This window comes from Dreissena polymorpha, chromosome 6 (genome assembly GCF_020536995.1).
Source record: "Dreissena polymorpha isolate Duluth1 chromosome 6, UMN_Dpol_1.0, whole genome shotgun sequence".
In the NCBI taxonomy this organism is placed as follows: domain Eukaryota; kingdom Metazoa; phylum Mollusca; class Bivalvia; order Myida; family Dreissenidae; genus Dreissena; species Dreissena polymorpha.
This window is the reverse complement of record NC_068360.1, coordinates 96,622,625-96,643,678: the sequence shown is the minus strand read 5'-3', so window position 1 is coordinate 96,643,678 and position 21,054 is coordinate 96,622,625. Positions and strand designations below refer to the sequence as shown.

At 36.7% G+C, this 21,054-nt stretch overlaps 1 protein-coding gene across 2 annotated transcripts in view; it reads right to left on the bottom strand.

Annotated features, from left to right (window-relative positions):
- Nucleotides 1-1,718: 1,718 nt before the first annotated feature.
- The window catches only part of LOC127833795 (4'-phosphopantetheine phosphatase-like), a 54,641-nt gene continuing 35,305 nt past the window's right edge, over nucleotides 1,719-21,054 (bottom strand). The window contains exons 9-17 of one of the 2 annotated variants that reach the window (XM_052359239.1): nucleotides 20,961-21,054; nucleotides 19,604-19,692; nucleotides 18,510-18,665; nucleotides 16,959-17,071; nucleotides 15,994-16,081; nucleotides 14,796-15,003; nucleotides 13,551-13,708; nucleotides 11,079-11,248; nucleotides 1,719-4,489 (exon numbers count right to left, since the gene is read on the bottom strand). In XM_052359239.1, the coding sequence (XP_052215199.1) occupies nucleotides 4,201-4,489; nucleotides 11,079-11,248; nucleotides 13,551-13,708; nucleotides 14,796-15,003; nucleotides 15,994-16,081; nucleotides 16,959-17,071; nucleotides 18,510-18,665; nucleotides 19,604-19,692; nucleotides 20,961-21,054 (1,365 nt within the window). In that variant the 3' untranslated portion in view covers nucleotides 1,719-4,200. The remainder of the gene's footprint in view (nucleotides 4,490-11,078; nucleotides 11,249-13,550; nucleotides 13,709-14,795; nucleotides 15,004-15,993; nucleotides 16,082-16,958; nucleotides 17,072-18,509; nucleotides 18,666-19,603; nucleotides 19,693-20,960) is intronic. The other variant, XM_052359240.1, reaches the window with a different exon arrangement.

Genomic DNA, 21,054 nt, shown 5'->3' with positions numbered 1-21,054 from the left:
AGTTTATTGCACAAACATAAATGCATTGTCAAATAAGTTGCATTACAAAAAATATATACAATTCTTTTTTTTAAATTATAAATTATTAGTAAACAAAAACAGGTACATGCATGTTAAAATACTTAAACAGTTATCATCCACAAAATTAGACTTTGTTTTATTGTATAAAACAATTAAATAACCACCCAAACTTTATTTCGGTTGATGAAGAACACAACCATGACACTTTTCATGACGCTTGCCTTTATGGCAGTTCACGACCACACAATACACATAAAACGACAGTGCCATTTATAACTAAAATAGCAACTTAAAACACACCAATATGAGCCCCATGCTGGGAAAATGGTGCCTAATGCATGTGTTTTACATGTCTTCCCAGACTGGCTTGTGTAGTCCGCACAGGCTAATCAAGGATGACACTTTCCGCTTAGAGATGATTTGTGTTTAGAAGGTACTTCCTTTAAATGAAAATTTATGTTTACCGGAAAGTGTTGTCCCTGATTAGCCTGTGCTGACTGTACAGGCTAAACTGGGAATGATACTTAACGCACATGCATTAAGCCCCGTTTTCCCAGAGCAATTGTCAAGAGACATATAAAGTGACCATAAATTTTGGAATTACAAATAATGAAAAGCACAGTTAACATGTTGCTCACAGCAGTGACCTTCACTTTTGACCTGTTTATAGGCCTCTTCCATACCAATTACCCAATTTAGAATGTACATGATAAAAATTAAATGCATTCTCTAGACATCATTTTTTTTCTTTTTCATAAAAAAATTCTCTAGACATCATGCTGAGACAAGAGATGTGTTTGTCAGAAACACAATGCCCCCTATTGCGCCGCTTTGAAATACAATTTCAATATATCATTTGGTAGGTTTAGAAATAATCTCCCTTTTAAAGCTTATTACTTCCCTTGGATTGCATTTTTTACTATTGACCTTGAAGGATGACATTGACCTTGACCTTTCACCACCCAAAATGTGCAGCTTCATCAGATACACATGCATGCCAAATATCAAGTTGCTATCTTCTTTTTTCAAAAAGTTATGACCAAACTTAAACGAAGGGTAAAGTTTTAGGAAATAAAAATACAATGGTATTTGACCTTTGACCTTGAAGGATGACTTTGACCTTGACTTTTCACCACTCAAAATGTGCAGCTCCATGAGATACACATGCACGCCAAATATGATGTTGCTATCTTTAATATTGCAAAAGTTATCAAACTTTAACCAAGATTGAAGTTTTGAGACAGAATGACAGACAGACTAACAGACAGACAGACAGACAGACAGGCCAAAAACAATATACCCCCGATCATTCGATCCGGGGGCATAAAAATATTCCAGAAAAATGGACCAACTGACCATCGGGCAGTATAAGCAATATACCCGTTTTTCTTTGGGAGGAAATAACAAATGTATAGTTCCTATACATAATTATTATACTTTAATATATTTTAGACCAAATAACTTAAATTATACCATTGTGAATAGTCATTTAACTTAAACAATTTCTAGACAAAATAACAGTCTTGTGAGTGCTAACTATACTATAACTATATAAATATTTAATACAAATCAGTTGAATAACATTCTTATGAATAACGATTCTATTTAAGAAAAAATAGAAAACCTCCTTGACAGCCGTATGGCAGAATAGTGACCAGCCAGGAAGCTCCAAATACATATTATATTTGGGGCTGCCTGGCTGGTCACTATTCTGCCATTGGGCCTGAAGTGAGTTTTTTTATTTCTTATATTATAAGGAACATTTTTGTGCAGATAAATGTCAATAGAAATAAAAATAAATAACACAATATAAATTCCAACAAAATTTATCAGTTACTATTAATGAGATGTACTGATGTAAAACAAGAATACTTTAGTAAACAAAGGAAACAGTACTCAAAAAATCTTTGCGTTGTTAAACTTGCACAAATGTTACAAATAACTAACAATCAAGTCGCCACTTTTAGATGCGCGCGCATCCAGTCAGCCAGCGATATACTGTATAGCGCCCACTGACTAGATTCGCGCGCATCTTAACCGGTCACTATTCAAAATAATGGACAAAAAAACAACAACAAATTTATGTGAGGTATAATATTCAAATATATTGTACACCAAATAATGTGAATTGTGAATAAGTTATCTGCTTTAAAATTGCCAAGACCAAATAACTTGAAAAATATTCTTTTTAATAATCATAACACTTTACAATAGTCTGGACCAAATAATAATTTGAATAACTCTTTTGTGAATAATTATTTTACTCTTAAATATTCAAGACAAAATTACGTGAAACATACCAGTGTAAATAAGCGTTCTGCTTTAAAATATTAAAGACCAAATAACTTTAATTTAACACTTGCAAATATTCATTCTGCATCAAAATATTCACACAAAATAACTAACTTGAATAATAGTCTTTTGAATAATAATTCTACTTAAAAAATCTATACCAAATAATTTGAATAATACTGTTTCTGAATAATCATTCAGCATTAAAATATTCTCAAAAATAACTTGAATAACACTAATGTGAATAATCATTCTGCTGTAAAATCTTCTACACCAAATAACTTGAAGAACACTCTTACAAATAATTATTCTACTCTAAAATATTTGAGACTAAATCACTTGAATAACAATTGCAGTGTACAAAATGGAAGAAAATAAAGCCATCTTTACCTGTGAAGTAAAAAAAGGGTGTCCAAAGAAAATACAGAAAATATTACACACATCATTCACATTTCAGCATACAGAGCCATGTTTCACTTAGTACTTTAATACAACTATGTACTATACGGGAAAACATGACAAGTTTTTAATCGATCTTTCATGCTGGTGTTGTTTAACCCTTTCCCACTCAGAAGCAAAGTGAACATTTGTCCGGAACAGCCTGTGAGTCACTCGCAGTCTGTTTGCGTTTTATGCTGTTTGCTGCTCACAAGGTCTTTATTTAAATTTAACTTTCTGAGGGACTACAACTGCGTGAAAATACATATCTAAGTGGGAAAGGGTCAAGTTACTAGCTACTCGTATCTCTGCTTGATTGTTTTTATTGTTGCTGATACTGTACATGAACCTCGTACTGGAAAAACTAGGCTTGATACCTGCGTGTGAAGTATTGTCCCATATTTACCTGTGCAGTTTGCACGGGTTAACCCTTTCCCCCAAAAGAAGCAAAGTGAAAAAGTGGGTTTTGCAACCAGCATAAACCCAAAACAGCCTGCGAGTAACTGGCAGTCTGTTCAGGTTTTATGTGTGCTGCTCATCAGTAACTAAGGGTTGCAAATGAAGCCTTTAAAACTTGAATTTTGTAAGAAAGGTATTTAATTAAATGCAACTTTCTAAGGGACTACACACGCGTCAAAATACTTATATATGTTGTAAAGGATTTATCAAGGACAACACTTACAGCCTAGACTAGATTTTGTTTAAAGAGATGTCCCTTTAAAGAAATATTTATTTCAAGCAGATAGTGTCATCCCTAATTAGTCTGTTCAGACTGCACATGCTAATCTGTGACAATTCTTTACACACATCCATTCAGTCCCATTGTCCCAAAATGTGGATCATATGATGACGATGAGGATCGAATGCACAGGACTGTTGTTGTTGCTGCTGCTGATGATGTTGAAGATTAATATAAAATCTTATGGCCTACCAAAATGGCACACATTTCTTCATTACAAGCTATATCAAAGTACAGTTATACGTATTCATATGAAATCTGTCTCTGCTTGTTAAATTTTTCTTAGTTTATATTACATCTGTGTCAAGGATAGAGAATGAAGCAAAAATAAACAATTAAGCATGACAGTTGCACTAGTTACTTTAAAAATAAAAAATCCTTCTTGAAAGCTTGGATCTTATTTCCATACACACCTTCCACTGTCACAAGAATAACTTTTATATCTACCTGAAGTTATTAAACACAACTGTTGCTGCTGCTGAAATGATAACGCTGATAAATATTTTTATGTCAAAAGTTCATCACAATCTATCAGCTACCACTGGTTCCAGGCTGTTTATTTAAACTGGATCCTGTCTGCTTAATTGAGACTGGTTCTGAGCTGCTCATAAAGACGGGTTGCAAGCTGTATATTTTGATCGGTTCCAGTCTGTTCATTTTGAATGGCTGGTTCCAGGCTGTTTATTCTCATAATTGGATCCAGTCTGCTCTTACTGACTGGTTCCATGCTGTTTATTCTCATAGATTCCAGTCCGCTCATCTTGACAGGTTCCAGGCTGTTTATTCAGACGACTTCCCTCCTCAAAACGAAACACCACACTGAACATATCTCCGCCAAACCTTTGTGCAAGCCACCGGTTCTTTAGCACTGCGACCTTAAGGGAGTCACACGTGAACCGTGCATCAAAGTTTGTGTGTATGGCGCGTCCCATTCCCTCTATCACAACTAGATCAGTGCCTTCTGACTTCAACATGGAGACAAGGTCCTCATCTATATACCTGTACACAAAATTATTCATAACATAATATCATCACAGCAGAGTCTTATATTGCTGAGATAACAAAATCTCATGTCTTACAAGAATTAAAAATGAACTTTGTTTAAAACTTTAAAAAAAAACAGCACAAAACAGGCCTACATCTGAATTGAATATTCAAAGAAAAAATAAAAAAGTCATTTTTTAGGTATGTTCAGATTAATCACAGAGTAATTCAATACTATTCTAGTCCCAAGCAAATCCATTTCTGATTTCAGTAATCAATCTATATTTTAAACAAAATAAAAGAACTTTATCAGTCGAAGACACTAAATGAAGGATTTTCAGTTGTAAAAACAAGACAATTGTTCGATAAGTTTTCTGTTTGAAGTAACAATAAAACTGATGCATATGGAAAAATTCAATACCAAAACAACAAGACAAGTATTGAAAATAAAATCATAATGTGCTGACAAATAGGATCTTTATAATTTGTTCTCTTTTTTAACTTTTCAATTTCTTCAACAGTAACATTGGGAATTCCACCAAACAGCCTCCTACAGTATGTGAACTTGTAAATACTGAACAAAATTCATCTCACTCTAATTCAAAAACAAATCTGAAAAACATGAACCTTGCTGTTGGCAAATGAGGCTTGATATATATAGCATAGTGTCATGGCTTGATATATATAGCAAAGTGTCATGGCTTGATATATATAGCATAGTGTCATGGCTTGATATATATAGCATAGTGTCATGGCTTGATATATATATAGCATAGTGTCATGGCTTGATATATATAGCATAGTGTCATGGCTTGATATATATATAGCATAGTGTCATGGCTTGATATATATAGAATAGTGTCATGGCTTGATATATATAGCATAGTGTCATGACTTGATATATAAAGCATAGTGTCATGACTTGATATATATATAGCGTAGTGTCATGGCTTGATATATATAGCATAGTGTCATGGCTTGATATATATATGATAGTGTCATGGCTTGATATATATAGCATAGTGTCATGGCTTGATATATATAGCATAGTGTCATGGCTTGATATATATAGCATAGTGTCATGGCTTGATATATATAGCATAGTGTCATGGCTTGATATATATAGCATAGTGTCATGGCTTGATATATATAGCATAGTGTCATGGCTTGATATATATAGCATAGTGTCATGGCTTGATATATATAGCATAGTGTCATGGCTTGATATATATATAGCATAGTGTCATGGCTTGATATATATAGCATAGTGTCATGGCTTGATATATATAGCATAGTGTCATGGCTTGATATATATATAGCATAGTGTCATGGCTTGATATATATAGCATAGTGTCATGGCTTGATATATATAGCATAGTGTCATGGCTTGATATATATAGCATAGTGTCATGGCTTGATATATATAGCATAGTGTCATGGCTTGATATATATAGCATAGTGTCATGGCTTGATATATATAGCATAGTGTCATGGCTTGATATATATAGCATAGTGTCATGGCTTGATATATATAGCATAGTGTCATGGCTTGATATATATAGCATAGTGTCATGGCTTGATATATATAGCATAGTGTCATGGCTTGATATATATAGCATAGTGTCATGGCTTGATATATATAGCATAGTGTCATGGCTTGATATATATAGCATAGTGTCATGGCTTGATATATATAGCATAGTGTCATGGCTTGATATATATAGCATAGTGTCATGGCTTGATATATATAGCATAGTGTCATGGCTTGATATATATAGCATAGTGTCATCAAAGATTAGCCTGGGCAGTCCACTTTTCTTGTAATTTTTGTTTCAAGGAAGGCTTTTCAAAGAAAAAATCCAATTAAAACAGAAAGTGTCATCCCTGATTAGCATGTATGCACTGGCTTATCTGGGACTACACTTCACACACATGCATTAAGGCCCGTTTTCCAAGTGCAAGACTCGAAAATAATATAATGTTACCATGGAAACCAGAACGATACAATACACATGTTATTGACATTAAAAAAGTGCAAACAATACCTAGCGGTATCATTTATCCACATTTGATCAACATTTATCAACTAATGAACATTTGTGTCTTGTTCTGAGAAAACTGGGCTTAATTCATGTGCGTAAAGTGTCGTCCCAGATTAGCCTGTGCAGTCCGCACAGGCTAATCAGGGACGACACTTTCCGCTTTAATGGTATTTTAAGGAAGTCCCCCCTTACTAGGGCTGCAACGGGTATCCGAAATATCCGATGATATCGGATCCTACTTCAGATTCGCGGGTACGATCCACCCCTGGAAATTTCGGTTCCGAATATTTATTTTTATAGCTGTATGTAACCTAGCGCTGTTTTCACGAGTATTGTTTTTTATACTGACTGGTTTCATTTGAACAATAAAAGATACGTATAATAGTCGATATTTATTGAGTTTGACAGTCAAATAGCAGATCATTCGAGATCCTTCGGCTTTTATTGTAAATAAGAAGGTTAGTGTTATATGCAGACGCGCATAACAGTTTGAATTCAGAAAACAGATTTTTTAGGCAGATTGTGTATCACGTGATGAACAGTGGGAGGTGTATATTTTGCGGCACTAATAGAATTTGTAATGCAGATTTTTAGTGCAGATTATGATGAAAGCCTATTCGTCTGTGTCAATAACTTGTCGTAGAATTGTGGTTTATAATAGCTTTAGAAAACAAAGATTGAGTTCTGAATACAGATTTATAGTGCAGATTGTGTAACTTCTATTTGCATGTAAGCGTTAGATGTAGACGTGCACAACAGATTGAGTTCTGAATACAGATTTATAGTGCATAGTGTAACTTCTATTTACATGCTTCTATACGATCTTCGCAAGTTTTATACGCGTGGTATAGCGTTGGGGAACAAATGAGCACCTAAAAATTTGTATCCAGATAACTTTCACATCGTGCTTATACGATTTAATTCTGGATTATACGAGATTGTTGCCTATTGATCTGTGTACATTGAAATGCGCGTATACGGTCTTAAGGCCCACTCTCACTATGCTGCCGGTGGAGCCCCGGTGCGTGATCCGGGATCTACCGGGATGAACAGGGGCTCTACCGGGATGAACCGGGAACGACAGGGATGAACCGGGGACAACTGGGACTCCACGCTCCACCGGGTAAGTATTAAAATGTTGAATACCTGCGGGATGAACCGGTAGTTACTGTGAAGGACCGGCATCGACCGGCGTGGCACCGGGAACAACCGGGACGGCACCGGGAACAACCCGGATGGCACCGTTGCTCCACCGGGGCCCATACAGACCCCGGCAGAGCTACAGCAACGCCCCGGTTGTCGCCGGTGGTGCCCAAATGGAGCCCTGGTGAATGCCGGCAGAATCCCGGTATAGCCAGGTTCATTGGTAAACCGGCGCTCTGCCGGGACGCCACCGGCATTCACCGGGGCTCCGCCTGGTCATTACCGGCGACGACCGCGATTAAACCGGGGCGTTGCCGTAGCTCTGCCGGGGTCTGTTGCCAGGATAGCCCCGGTGAGACTCGGCGGAGTTACGGTAGACTGGGGCTTTGCCGGAACGCTGCCGGCTTTTACCGGGGCTCCACCTGGGCATTACCGGCGACAACCTGGGCTCTGCCGGGGCCACTGGGATAAACCGTAGCTTGTTCGGGGTTGACCGGGACTCTGCCACATTCAGGTTTAATAATGATGAGTATCTGTTGATCTGCACCCAGTTAACATTCACATGCGCATATATACGGTCTTACTTGCATTACAGAGCTAAAGGAACCCTATCAATGTGCATCGAGTCGATATATTAAGGTGGCTTATTCGCTAGTAATTGTATTCAATAACTAATGACATTATATTTATCTGCGGCCATACAATTTTCGCATGGCTTGAGACGTTTTAAAAAGCGTTGTGGAACGTATGAACGTCTATAAATCTGCGTATAGACACAATTACATCGTGCGTATACCATCAAACTAAGGTTGTTCACGGACCGTTTTACGTCACAACTGAATACATTTTACACTTACTCTTGCATGTTTAATTTCCATTACATGGATCGCGATTTTAATTAAAATAAAAATACTTTAGTCTCAATTAAAGCAGTATAAGAACGCACACGGATAAGGATTGCATTACTTATTAAATGCCATAAATTAAGATGTTCGTGTCGTATGAGCGCAAATGTATATGGAAAAATTCCGTACAATCCCCGATAGTAACCGTATACGCTCCCTGTGAGTGCTGTCGTAACGCATGCAGATTAATAGGACTTATTAGTTTTCCGTCAAATTTAAAATCTATATAAAAACCTGTGAAATAAACTGTGAAGGCTGGTGGCATGCATAAGGATTAATAGGGTATCACAAGTTCCCCGTTGAAATTAGATCCATATAAGAATCTGATAGGATGCGTTGAAACGTATGCAGATTTATAGGGTTTCATTGGTTGTTCGTCGCAAGTAAACTTTATAAGAATCTTAGAAATGCCATGTGAATGTTGTCGAAACGCCAGCAGATTTATAGGGCTTTATTATTTTTCTTTCGCAAATTAATCACATATAAAAACCTGAGATATACCTTGTAAAGTTTATCGGACGCATGCAGATTGGTCGGGCTTCAGTAGTTATCCGTCGCATGAAACCAAAATCGGAACCTGCTTAGACTTTGGACCTGGACGCAGATGATTAGGGACTCACTACGTTTTAAATGCAATTAAGAGATTATAGCACACGGGATAAAACACTTATAAATCTTCAATGCTGTCGGAACACATGCAGATTGATAGGGCTGCAATAGTTTTCCGTCGAAATCAACCACATATAATTCAAAGAATCTTCTTAGATTGTTTAGACGTAAATAAGGTGTTCATATCGCATTTAATGGAATAAAGCCCGTATAAGCATTAGTTTAATAATATCTTTTAATATAGCATAGAGACCGTATAAGAATACGGGAATGTCAACTGGGTGCAGATTATAGGGCTTCATTTGTTATCAATTGCAATTTAAAAACATATTGAAACATCTGAAGATTGTAAGGACGTGTATAAATATAGTTTATTAAATAAACATCATACCATAAGCAGACAAATAATGTTTATTAAATGTTAATTAAAATAAATTCATACAATTAATAGTTGTAGTCGGCATCTATATAGATCTGTTCCGGAGAATAAACCTGCATACAAACTGAAAATACTCAATTTCTGATGACGCATACACACTGGGATATACACTCAATGACAGTCTGCTCTATACGATCTGTTATGCACGTCTGCAGATAACATCAACCAAGAAAGTCATTTGGGACAAAGACAAAGAAAAATTAATTCGAAATCATGGAGGATTTACCTATTACAAATGCAATTCATAATGGCAATAAGTAAGTTTTCAATCCTTATTGTCTTTCTGAGTTGTATTAAAAACAACGGTAGTGGATCCAGTGTGTCTGGAATGTTATTCAGGTAAATTTTGCATAATTTCGCGATCTGTCCAATAGTTGCAATAACTCAACTCTTCAACGCTTTATAGCCCAACGGGCTGCTTATAGTTACAGTTATCAGCGAGAAAAGTGTGTTGAAACATCGTCGTGTTTTATAGGGTGCATACAAAGGATAACATCCGTAGGTTGCCATTCAGGTTAATTTAACAAACTTTATGAAGTTTATTCATTATTTTCCTCAATTTGTCTCGAACGACGTCTGTTTAGTGAAGCGTTCGGATTCGCTGCGCTGAACTGCACCCATGTTTATGAAGGGGTGCATATGGACTCCCAGAGCCGCCATAGCAAAAATTATCAAAGGCTCTGGGAGTCCGTTTATATGGACTACCTGTCCAATTGAGTTCCTGTATCATGTAAATTTTAATGCCGTGAAAGCATCATCTACTAAGTTTAAATGCTATCTTGTGATGCAAGGAACCTCAGTGCCCAGTGAGAGAATCTTCTGCACGGCAGGAGATCTCGCCAGTGCTCATAGGGCTTGCCTGGACCCGGACAATGTTGAAATGCTAATTTTTGTGAAAACAAACATCAAACTGTATGTACAGTGAAAAGCATATGTTAACAAACAAACTATTAAGTGAATAATTGTTAAGGTTTTGTTTTATTTTGACATTGCTACAATGTTAAACGAGAGCTTTGTTATGTTTTTTTTTTGTTAATAAATGTTTAATGTTTTTTAGTCAAATTCTACTTCTAAAACCATTGATTTCTTTAATTTAGACAGAAACTTCTAATTTTCTCTTATATGAGGGATCCGGATCCGAAAAACTGTAAGAAACCATATTTGGATTCGGATTCGGAATTGAACAAATTTTTTGGAATCGTTGCAGCCCTACCCCTTACCGGGTTTAGGCGGAAAGTGTCGTCCCTGATAAGCCTGTGCGGACTGCACAGGCTAATCTGGGACGACACTTTACGCACATGCATTATGACCAGCTTTCACAGAACAACACACATTTTATTCAGTTCAGAAATTGTATACACAGTATAGTGCTTAATTTATATTTTTGATATTTGTATGATATGAAGAAGTGAATGCATGAAAGATATAATGGTAGAAAAAAAGCTGTTTAGACAGTTTTCTTTTACCTGAGATCCAGGCAAGGTGACCCTTGACCTGATGCCATGACAACCAACTGGTTCGTCTCCGCAGCCTCACAGATAACTGGACAAATGGCCGCAACACGTCGAAGCAGGATCAGTAGCTCTTGGTAGGTGACGTCGTTGAGGGTTGGTCGAGAGTTCACACACAGTATCACCTTAAGAAGGTAGAAAATGTCTCGGAAAATATTATTACTATTTGGATGAAGTGGTTGATATTGCAATTAACGTTGAAGGAGGTTGCAAAAATCTCGGAAAATACTATTACTGATTGGATCAAGTGAGTGACATTGCAATGAACTATGAAGGTTGATGAAAATGTCTCGTAATATATTATCACTATTTGGATGAAGTGAGTGATATTGAAATGTGTCTTGTTCTGAGAAAACTGAGCTCAATTCATGTGCGTAAAGTGTCGTCCCAGATTAGCCTGTGCAGTTCGCACAGGCTAATCAGGGACGACACTTTCCGCTTTAATGGTATTTTTAGTTTCAAGGATGTCCCTCCTTACCGAAAATCAAGTTTATGCGGAAAGTGTCGTCCCTGATTAGCCTGTGTGGACTGCACAGGCTAATCTGGGACGACACTTTACGCACATGCATTATGACTAGCTTTCACAGAACAAGACACAAATGAACAAACTGTCAAATCATTTGACTGGCACTCTGGGGAAACAGAGCTTCCAGCATGTGCATGTATATAAAGTGCAGTCCTCACAGGCAAATTAGTGACAACACTTTCCAACAGGATTTTTGCTAACAAGAGACTTCCTATAAACGACAATTGCCATAGCAGCAGAAAGTGTCAACCCTGATTAGCCTGTGCCCACTGCTTTTGCCATTGCCCTTCTCGCGCATTCATTGAGCCTCGTTTTTCCAAAGCGAGGCTATTCATATTTGTCTGCATACAATTTCCGGTTGTTTTTCTTCTTACTTTCTAATTGACACATAAACTCACAGATTTCTGATAATGGAAAAAAAATACACAAAGATTTCTGTCGGCCATTTCCCCATACGTGCTTAAATTAAATGTGTGGATTGGTCAACCCCTGGAATTAATACAATAAAGTGATGTTTCACTAATAATAATGAGTTTTCAGTAGCTCAATAGATTTGAAAAATAATCAACTTTTTAAAAGTTTGCTTCTTGACTAGAATGTCAGAAAAGTTCTTATATGGGGTAAGTAATATTGTTTAAGTTTCTACCTTGGAGCACAATAATATAGCATTAATCAATCTTTTAAACTGTTATTATTGACAAAAACATTGCGCTGTGAACAGATAGTACAAAAATTGAAGCTTCAACTTAAATATCTGAACTACGAATATCTAACCTATGCATATCTGACTTATGCGTATCTGACCTACGTATATCTGACTTATGTATATCTGAACTAAGCATATCTGACCTATGTATATCTGAACTAAGCATATCTCACTTATGTATATCTGAACTAAGCATATCTGACCTATGTATATCTGACCTATGCATAGCTGACCTATGTATATCTGACGTATGCATATTCACAACCTATGTATATCTGACCTATTTATATCCAACCTATGCATAAGTGACCTATGTATATCTGACCTATGTATATCCACAACAAATGTATATCTGACCTATGTATATCTGACCTATGTATATCTGACCTATGTATATCTGACTTATGTTCATTATTATATCATGCTCTGAATAGAAATTTCTGTGTTATGGTTTAATATTTGTTCAAAATTTAAATCAATAATAAACATGCACTCAAATATAGAAACGCAGAAACATAATCAGGGAAGAAACTTTTTACCATCCACAGCTATTCAGCTAAACACTATTACACAAATAATAAAAATGTGCTTGTTTTATTTCTGAGAACCCTGATGTCCGCCTCTCATGTCATGCTCAGTTTAATATTTGTTCAAAATTTAAATCAATAATTTAGCACAATCATTTAATGATTAATACAATCTAGAAACATTTCAAATAAATTCATAGAATGCTTACCAAAATAGCGAACTACAGAAATAATATGTTAGATATTAATTATTTTATTGACATAATAAGAGCAAATAGTAAACATGCACTTAAATATAGAAACACCGAAAGTCCAGAAACATAATCAGAGAAGAAACTTTGTACCGTCCACAGGTGTTTCATTAAAGGAAAAATATTTGCTCATTTTAAAGAAAAAACTAAATTTACATGGTAAGTTCCAGTGACATCCTCTTGTCTTTATATTAACAAACTAAACATTTTAAAGGGAACAATTGTTGTACAGGTATAATTCAGGTCGAGTGACTAGCACAGTATGTAAATGTGTTGTTGAATATCATATCAAACATGTGACAAAAATCGCCCCCCACCCTTACCTTTGACCCAGATTAAAGCAAGCAGCCAAGCCCTTCCCCTGCCACCCTTACCTTTGACCCAGATGAAAGCAAGCCCTCCCCCTGCTACCCTTACCTTTGACCCAGATTTGAGCAAGTCTCTGACAAAAGGAAAGACCCCTAGTATGATGTCTGCTCCACTATTATCACAGAAGATGGCCGCACAGTGATAGGTGTGACCGTTCAAACGCTTTCCCAGCCAGGCGTCAAAGTCATCCAGGAGCCATGGTCGCACTAGGGTGGGAATACAAAGTTATTGCTAAGCCTATCTCTGGGAAACTGGGGCTTAATGCATGTTGGTAATGTATTGTTCCAGATTAGCCTGTGTAGTTGGTACAGGCTAATAATGGGTAATATTTTCTGAACAAGCATTATGACATATTTTCACAGAGGATTGCTCAAATAGTTTATGTTAAGTTTTAACGTTGTTCAGCGACCATCTATATAGAAAATTGACAGCAAAACAATTATAATGTTCCATAATAAAAATTACTGTAAAATCATTATTGTTTGAGGAACATTAATTGTGCTTTGATTTTTGGGTATGAACAATCCAAGAATTATACACTAATACATCAGAAAATGACCGACATAAATAATGACTTTCTTAGGTAACAAGAAATCCATGAACATACCTGTCCAGGTAAAGGAGAAAATTTTAACTCAATGCCGAAATACTGTATAAAATGTAAACAAAACACTAGAACACAAATAATACAATTGTGTTTGTTTTCTTTCTGAGAACCCTAATGTCTGCCTATCAAAGACCAAACTATGCTCCATTTGCTTTGCAGTAATCAGCCTAACAAAACCTCAGCTCTTCTCATTACATCGTAAATGCTAGATGACCAGTATATCTGAGTTTTAAACCCTGTTCAAAAGAAATTGATGTTGCTCTGGGAAAAGAGGCCTTAATATATTTGCATTAAGAGGCACCCCAAATTAGCCTGTGCAGTCTGCACCAGCAAACCAGGGATGAGACTTTCCCCTTTCATGGAATTTCATGGAATTGTTCTTAAAATTATGTCTTTTCTATAGAAAAATTTAGTCTAAGTGGAAATTGTCATCCCGGTTAAGCCTATGCGGACTTCACAGGCTAATGAGAGACAATACTTTGTGCACATACATTTAGCCCCATTTTCCCAGAACACAGTGCAAGTAATCTAAAAATATCCTGCCTAACCCTTCAGTTTTCCCTCTGCATCCTCAAACTTAATATTGGCAACATTGGTGGACACAAACACTAATTGTACATGCTAGATGGCTACAGAATACGAGATTTATACCCTGTTAAACATTAAAACAAAACATTCCTTCTCACCTTGCAGTTTCTCCTCAGCATCTTCAAACCTCAACTCTCCAGTCTCCATGATATCGGCAACCTCCTTTGCACCCCAGTCAAACACGTTGCCCGCCAGAAGTCCACGGGCAAGCTCCAGAGCCCGGTCCCCTGGGTCAGATATCCCGTCCAGGGTCTGTAGGCGGTCTGCCAGGCAGCGCAACGCCTGCTCATTCTCCAACTGCTTTTGCTGTTTGTGTACAAAATACAAGTTTGCAACTAATTTGATTACTTTTCAATACATCCGAACAATACATCCCTTCTTGTTGTTATAGTCCCTCCTGCTGGAGTTTTTGCTGTTGATAATGAAATTGCTGTTGACATCATTGTTGTTGCTGTTGTTGTTTCTGCTGATGATGTAGTTGATGTTGATTTTAGACCTGTAATTAACTCTGTGTAATGTCGCCTTATTTCATACATTTCTTTTACCCACAACAATCCATAAAGCTACAATAATTTTTCAAAATCAAATCAGGGAGCAAAACACCTGCTCATTCTCCTACTGATTTTGATTAATCCTTTGCATGCTGGGAAATTTGTCGTCTGCTAAAACGTCGTCTGCTGAATTTCTAATATAAGCATTTTCTTCGATTTTTTTCAAAGAATATTATCAGAATAGCAAACAGTTTGGATCCTGATGAGACGCCATGTTCTGTGGCGTCTCATCTGGATCCAAACTGTTTGCAAACGCCTTCAAAATTCAGTTCCCGCACTGAAAGGGTTAACGAGTATAATGTAAGGCATATGTATGTGAGTTTGCATCAACGTTGATTCATTCCAAAAACCCAACAATTCGGCAGTTGTTGTTTTTGCTGCTGCTGATCTAATTTTTGCTGCTTGTGTTGTTGTTTGTTATGCTGCTATTTGCAGTTGTTGGTGATGCAGCAGTATTAATTGTTGTTTGAAGTAGTAGCTGTTGCTGCTGTTCTTGTTACTGTTTAAGTGTTTGATGCTGTTGTTGCTTTCGTTTTTATAGATTTGGCTCAAGTGTAAGGGATTGTTTCCAGGGCCTTTTTTTATTAATTATTTATTACACTTGTAACCAAGAACGAGAAATATTTTGTATACATTTTACACAATGGTAAGAATATAAAACAATCACTTTGCAGGTGAAATGCTTAAACAAATCTGCAACTTAAAAGTCATAAGAATTTAAATATTATGTGAATTGTTCACCAACCTGTGAATACGAATCTGTGAAATTGAACTCCTTCAAAATGTGACTTCGCATGTCAAGTAGACCTCGCACATTCAGGGAACCGAAGGCACTGGAAATACAAGAGGAGTGTTTATCATAGTAAAACAATCTGGACACTCACTTTTGGAGCACAGGTTCAATGTTACTAAGTTAAGGTAATTACATTTTTGCATAGCTGTATCAGAAGCCTTAGGCATCATGAACAGCCCCTAAAAATGGTTCAAACTCAGGACTTTCCATTTGAAAGAAAGGCTACAAAACCAGGCAATTAAATTCATGAGTGACTGGACAATGTCTATAACAATCTAGTAACCAACTTACATGAATTATTGTTCTATGTCTTCTATAACAAACTGGTTACCATATTGCATAACTGTCCTTAAATATCTTTTAAAGCAGCCATGTTACTAAATTTCATGACTGTCCGGCCCATGTCTCTTACATAAGCCTGGTTAACAAATTTAATGAGTGTCCGGTAAATATCTCATACAACCACGCAACCACATTTCCTGTGTTTCCTTTAATAACCACATTTTCTCTAATCTTTGGTCATGTTTTAAACCAATCTGATTAATAAATAAATATGAATTAATTTATGTTTACAACAATCTAGTGACCTTATTGTTTCCTCTCCATCAACAAAGTAACACAGAAAGGCACCAGTATGAGCCTTGTTATGGGAAAACAGGGCTTAATGCATGTAAATAAAGTGTCGTACTTGATCAACCTGTGAAGTCCCTTGTGAAGACCGCACAGGCAAATCAGGGAGGAAAATTTCTACCTTCATGGAATATTTGTTCTAAAAGAGGTATCTTGTTAACTAAAACCAATCATAGCAGAAAGTATTGTCCCTGATTAGCAAGTGCAAATTGCACAGGCTAATCTGGAACGATACTTTATGCACGTGTGTTAAGCCCTATTTTCCCATAACAATGCTCAGTATATACCAAGGGTTCAGTTTCAATGCCTCCAGTCTGGCGAGGTATTGCTCCCTGAACATGGCCGCCCGCGTCACAGCGTCCTCCTCCTGAGACTGGGACTTGATCGCCTGCTCCTCTTGCTGAAATAGACAACACATGGGCCAAGTGTCAAGAGAATTCTTTTTTTTTTTGCTAACAAGAAGATAAGATTTTAGTATCCACTCTACTTAGTATTGAGAATTTTAATCAACTCACCAATAATCTGAAATCCCATCTTTACAAATATGCACTTATTCCACCTCAAACTCGGTGTCGAGTCAAATTCAAAACTCTAAAAAGCTTTTATGAACACATAATAGATCATAAGGGTCAATCTCATCTTAAACAAATTCACAACAAGAGATGTATTTGTCAGAAACACAATGCCCCCTATTGTGCCGCTTTGAAATAAAATTTCAATACATCATTTGGCAGGTTTAGAAATTATCTCTTAAAGCTTATTACTTCCCTTGTATTGTATTTTTTACTTTGACCTTGAAGGATGATCTTGACCTTGACCTTTCACCACTCAAAATTTGCAGCTCCATGAGATACACATGAATGCCAAATATCAAGTTGCTATCTTCAATATTGCAAAAGTTATAACCAATGTTAAAGTTTTCGGACGGACTGACGGACGGACAGACAGACAGACAGTTCAAATGCTATATGCAACCCTACCAGGGGCATAAAAACCTCAAAGTTAAGTCAGAGTATTCATATACATTTGTTTGTGATACTAAACCATTTGAGATGAGTTGGATTATCATGTTCGAATGTTCAATTTGGTGTTCACAGGAGGTTTGCTTCAGTTTTTAGACTGAATCAACCCAGAGTTGAGGAGAAATGTGTGCATATGCTTATAGGCGAGATCTGAGATTGATCATGAGTGAAAAAACATTCTAAATACTCAGCTGAGTGGGATTTCAAATGAGATCTTTTGAGTTGAGCTAAAACAATTGACAATGCTCCTGATACTGGGACTTCAAAGACTGCAGTGGTCAGTCACTAAATGCCAATAACATGAAATTCAAGCTATGATAAAAAAAAGGGCTTTGTAAGATTTTCAGTTTTGTAATAGACAGACTTGATACATTTTTTAACTGCCCAATAATCAAAAGCCCTTTACAACAATGACAAGCTTGCTTGGGAAAATTTCTTATTTTGACGACAACATTTGCCATGTTCTATACTTTCTATACTTGCATAACAGCAAAGAAACCCTCATAACCTTTGTGGATGGTAAAACACAAGCAGACATTATATAATGCCTGATCAATGGTAATATATCTGTCTTCTAGTGTTGTCAATAAAGCTTTACCCACCTATCTAGTGCCATCAATGGAACTTGATCCACCTTTAAAATGCCATCTATAAAACTTTCCTTACTTTTCTTGAGCAATCTATGAAGATTAACCTCCTTTTTAAGTAACATATTGCTACCGTTCGTGTTCTGTTAAATCGGTTTAATACACAGTACCCACCTTCCTTGTACAATTTTAATCACCTTTCTAGAAAGAACTTAAACCTTTTACCCACCTTTTTAGTCCCATCAATGAAGCACTGCAGCCAATACTGTCTGGCCTGGGTGTCCTGGGTGAGGTCCACGGTGTCAGGCTGGTAGAGGTCAGGGTCCAGCAGCAGGGGAAACGGCAGGGTGGCCTTCTCCAGACGGTCCAGCTCCAGCATATCAAACTGGCCAACACAAAATTGGGGTTAAATGCATGTGCGTAAAGTGTTGTTCCAGATTAGCCTATGCAGTCCTCACAGGCTAATCATGGACGACCGTTTCCGCTTTAATTGTATTTTTGGTGTGGCTGGTAGCAGTCAGGGTCCATCAGCAAGAGGAAGGGCAAGGTGGCTTTCTTTAAACAATCAAACTCTAACATGTCAAACAGACAACATTTTTTTTTTTATTTGAGCCTCGTTTGGAAAAACAGGGCTTAATGCATGTCTTCTACAATATGTCTTCTGGGCCTACAACCAGTACTTTGCGTCTTTGAGTAATATCTAAAAAAAACTCCCACTCGAAACCTGTGACCTCCTGATTGCTAGAAAGACACCATATCCATTACACCATGGTGACCATGTCCTCTTCTGTGTTATTATTCGTCTAAAGGAAGTTTCTTCTTCGCAAAAATTCACCTAAGGGGAAAAGTGCTGTCCTTGATTATCTTCTGCAGACTGCCTAATCTGGGACGACAATTTACACAAATGCATGAACCTCCGTTTCCCCAGAGGGCAAGGCATATATAAATCCAGGGACTCAAGGCATTGCCAGATTTGAGCACAGGGACATTATTGGAATCACCTTTTCATAGGATCACTAAACAATGTCAAGTAACACCTTGCTGTTTAAAGGTTATGAGTTTCGAAATGGTGGTGGTTTTAACATCTTTTTAGCTGTGGCAGCCTTTAAATGCAGCAGACTGAAACAACTTTTTAAGAGAGTCACCCACGAAATTTTCAAGTTTATTGATGATCTGCCACGCCATTTAGGGGCTGATGTTGCATGAATTAAAATATTATGCACCACACTTTGATTGACAAATTATGGTTCTAAAAGATTACTCAGTGTACATGTACCGGTAAGTTACTAAAAATTGATCCTTTACCATTCTAATGAGACTCACGTTTGAATTCTGTGTCTGAAGTACACGTGAAGACTGGGCAAGACCCGAGCTGCCTGCAAAGTTCTCCTCCCAGGAGTACTTCTCTGCATCTGAAAAAGGAATACAAAACACAATTAGGATATTTGTTGGATTCAATGGAATATCGATTTTATTTCACGAGTGATCATATAAAATAATATTTTCACGAGTGAAAATATGTATTTTTTATGATCAGTAGTGAATTTAACTTGATATTCCATCGAATCCAACACATTTTCTTTATATTTTATGCTTTTCTCACCATTTATTTACATTGTAAAAGAGAGTCTTACTGGATAATTTCGCTGAAATTACGATGTCATTTTGTCGAAAAAAATGATGTAATTTCACAGTAAAACAGCGAAAAATATTGGTATTTTTCACTGATATTATTCACTGTTTTGCACATAGCCAATTTCAGTATGTTTCTAAGTGGGAAAGGGTTAATGCATTTGCATTTAGTGCACCTATGTATGAAAAGCTAACCACCTGATTGGAAAAAAACAGTTGGCATGTGACCTGGCCGAGTGAATGAAAAATGAGTATTCTGTACACGTAAAAATTATATCTGCATGTAATGCCTTTACAAAAAGACAGTCTATTTACTATATGAACTCATAACACCTTACCAGAGTTGTTGGAAATAATGACAGTTTGTTTTCATTTTATTTTGTGTTGTTCAAAGGCCAAACTTTGGAATAAATCAAATTATTTAACGGTCATAGATTTATATCATATATTTGTATAAGTTTATTCTTTAGTACTTGACATAAGTAGAAAAACATTGCCAGGAACACAAACTTTATTGTCACTTTTGATATATTGCATATATATATAAGTTGAACAACAAACACCTTTTAATTAAAAATATAAATTACCCTCCCTATAGGAAAATGGTGATTAATGCATGTGCTTAATGACGTCCCAGATTCGTATGTGCAGTCTGCTTAAATGGAATTTTTCCTTAACATTTTGCATGCTGGGAAATTTGTCGTCTGCTAAAATGTTGTCTGCTGAATTTCTAAAATTAGCATTTTCTTTGATTTTTTTCAAAGAATACTATCAGAATAGCAAACAGTTTGGATCCTGAAGAGACGCCACGTTCTGTGGCGTCTCATCTGGATCCAAACTGTTTGCAAAGGCCTTCAAAAATTGGTTCCAGCACTGAAAGGGTTAAAAATCCTTTTTTTCACAAAAATCCAGTCAAGGTGGAACATGTTGTCTCAGATTAGCTTGTCAGGGGCAAAGTCTAATCTGGGATGACACTTTATGCACATGCATTAAGCCTTGCTGTCCCAAAATTTCTTGTGACTGAACAATGTAACAGGACTATATTTACTCTGTAGCGTACCATCTTCTTCAGCCCCTTTCAGGAAGGCCCCTATGGCCCCCAGGTAGCCTTCATGTCTCAGGAAAAGGGGCTGAATCTCTCC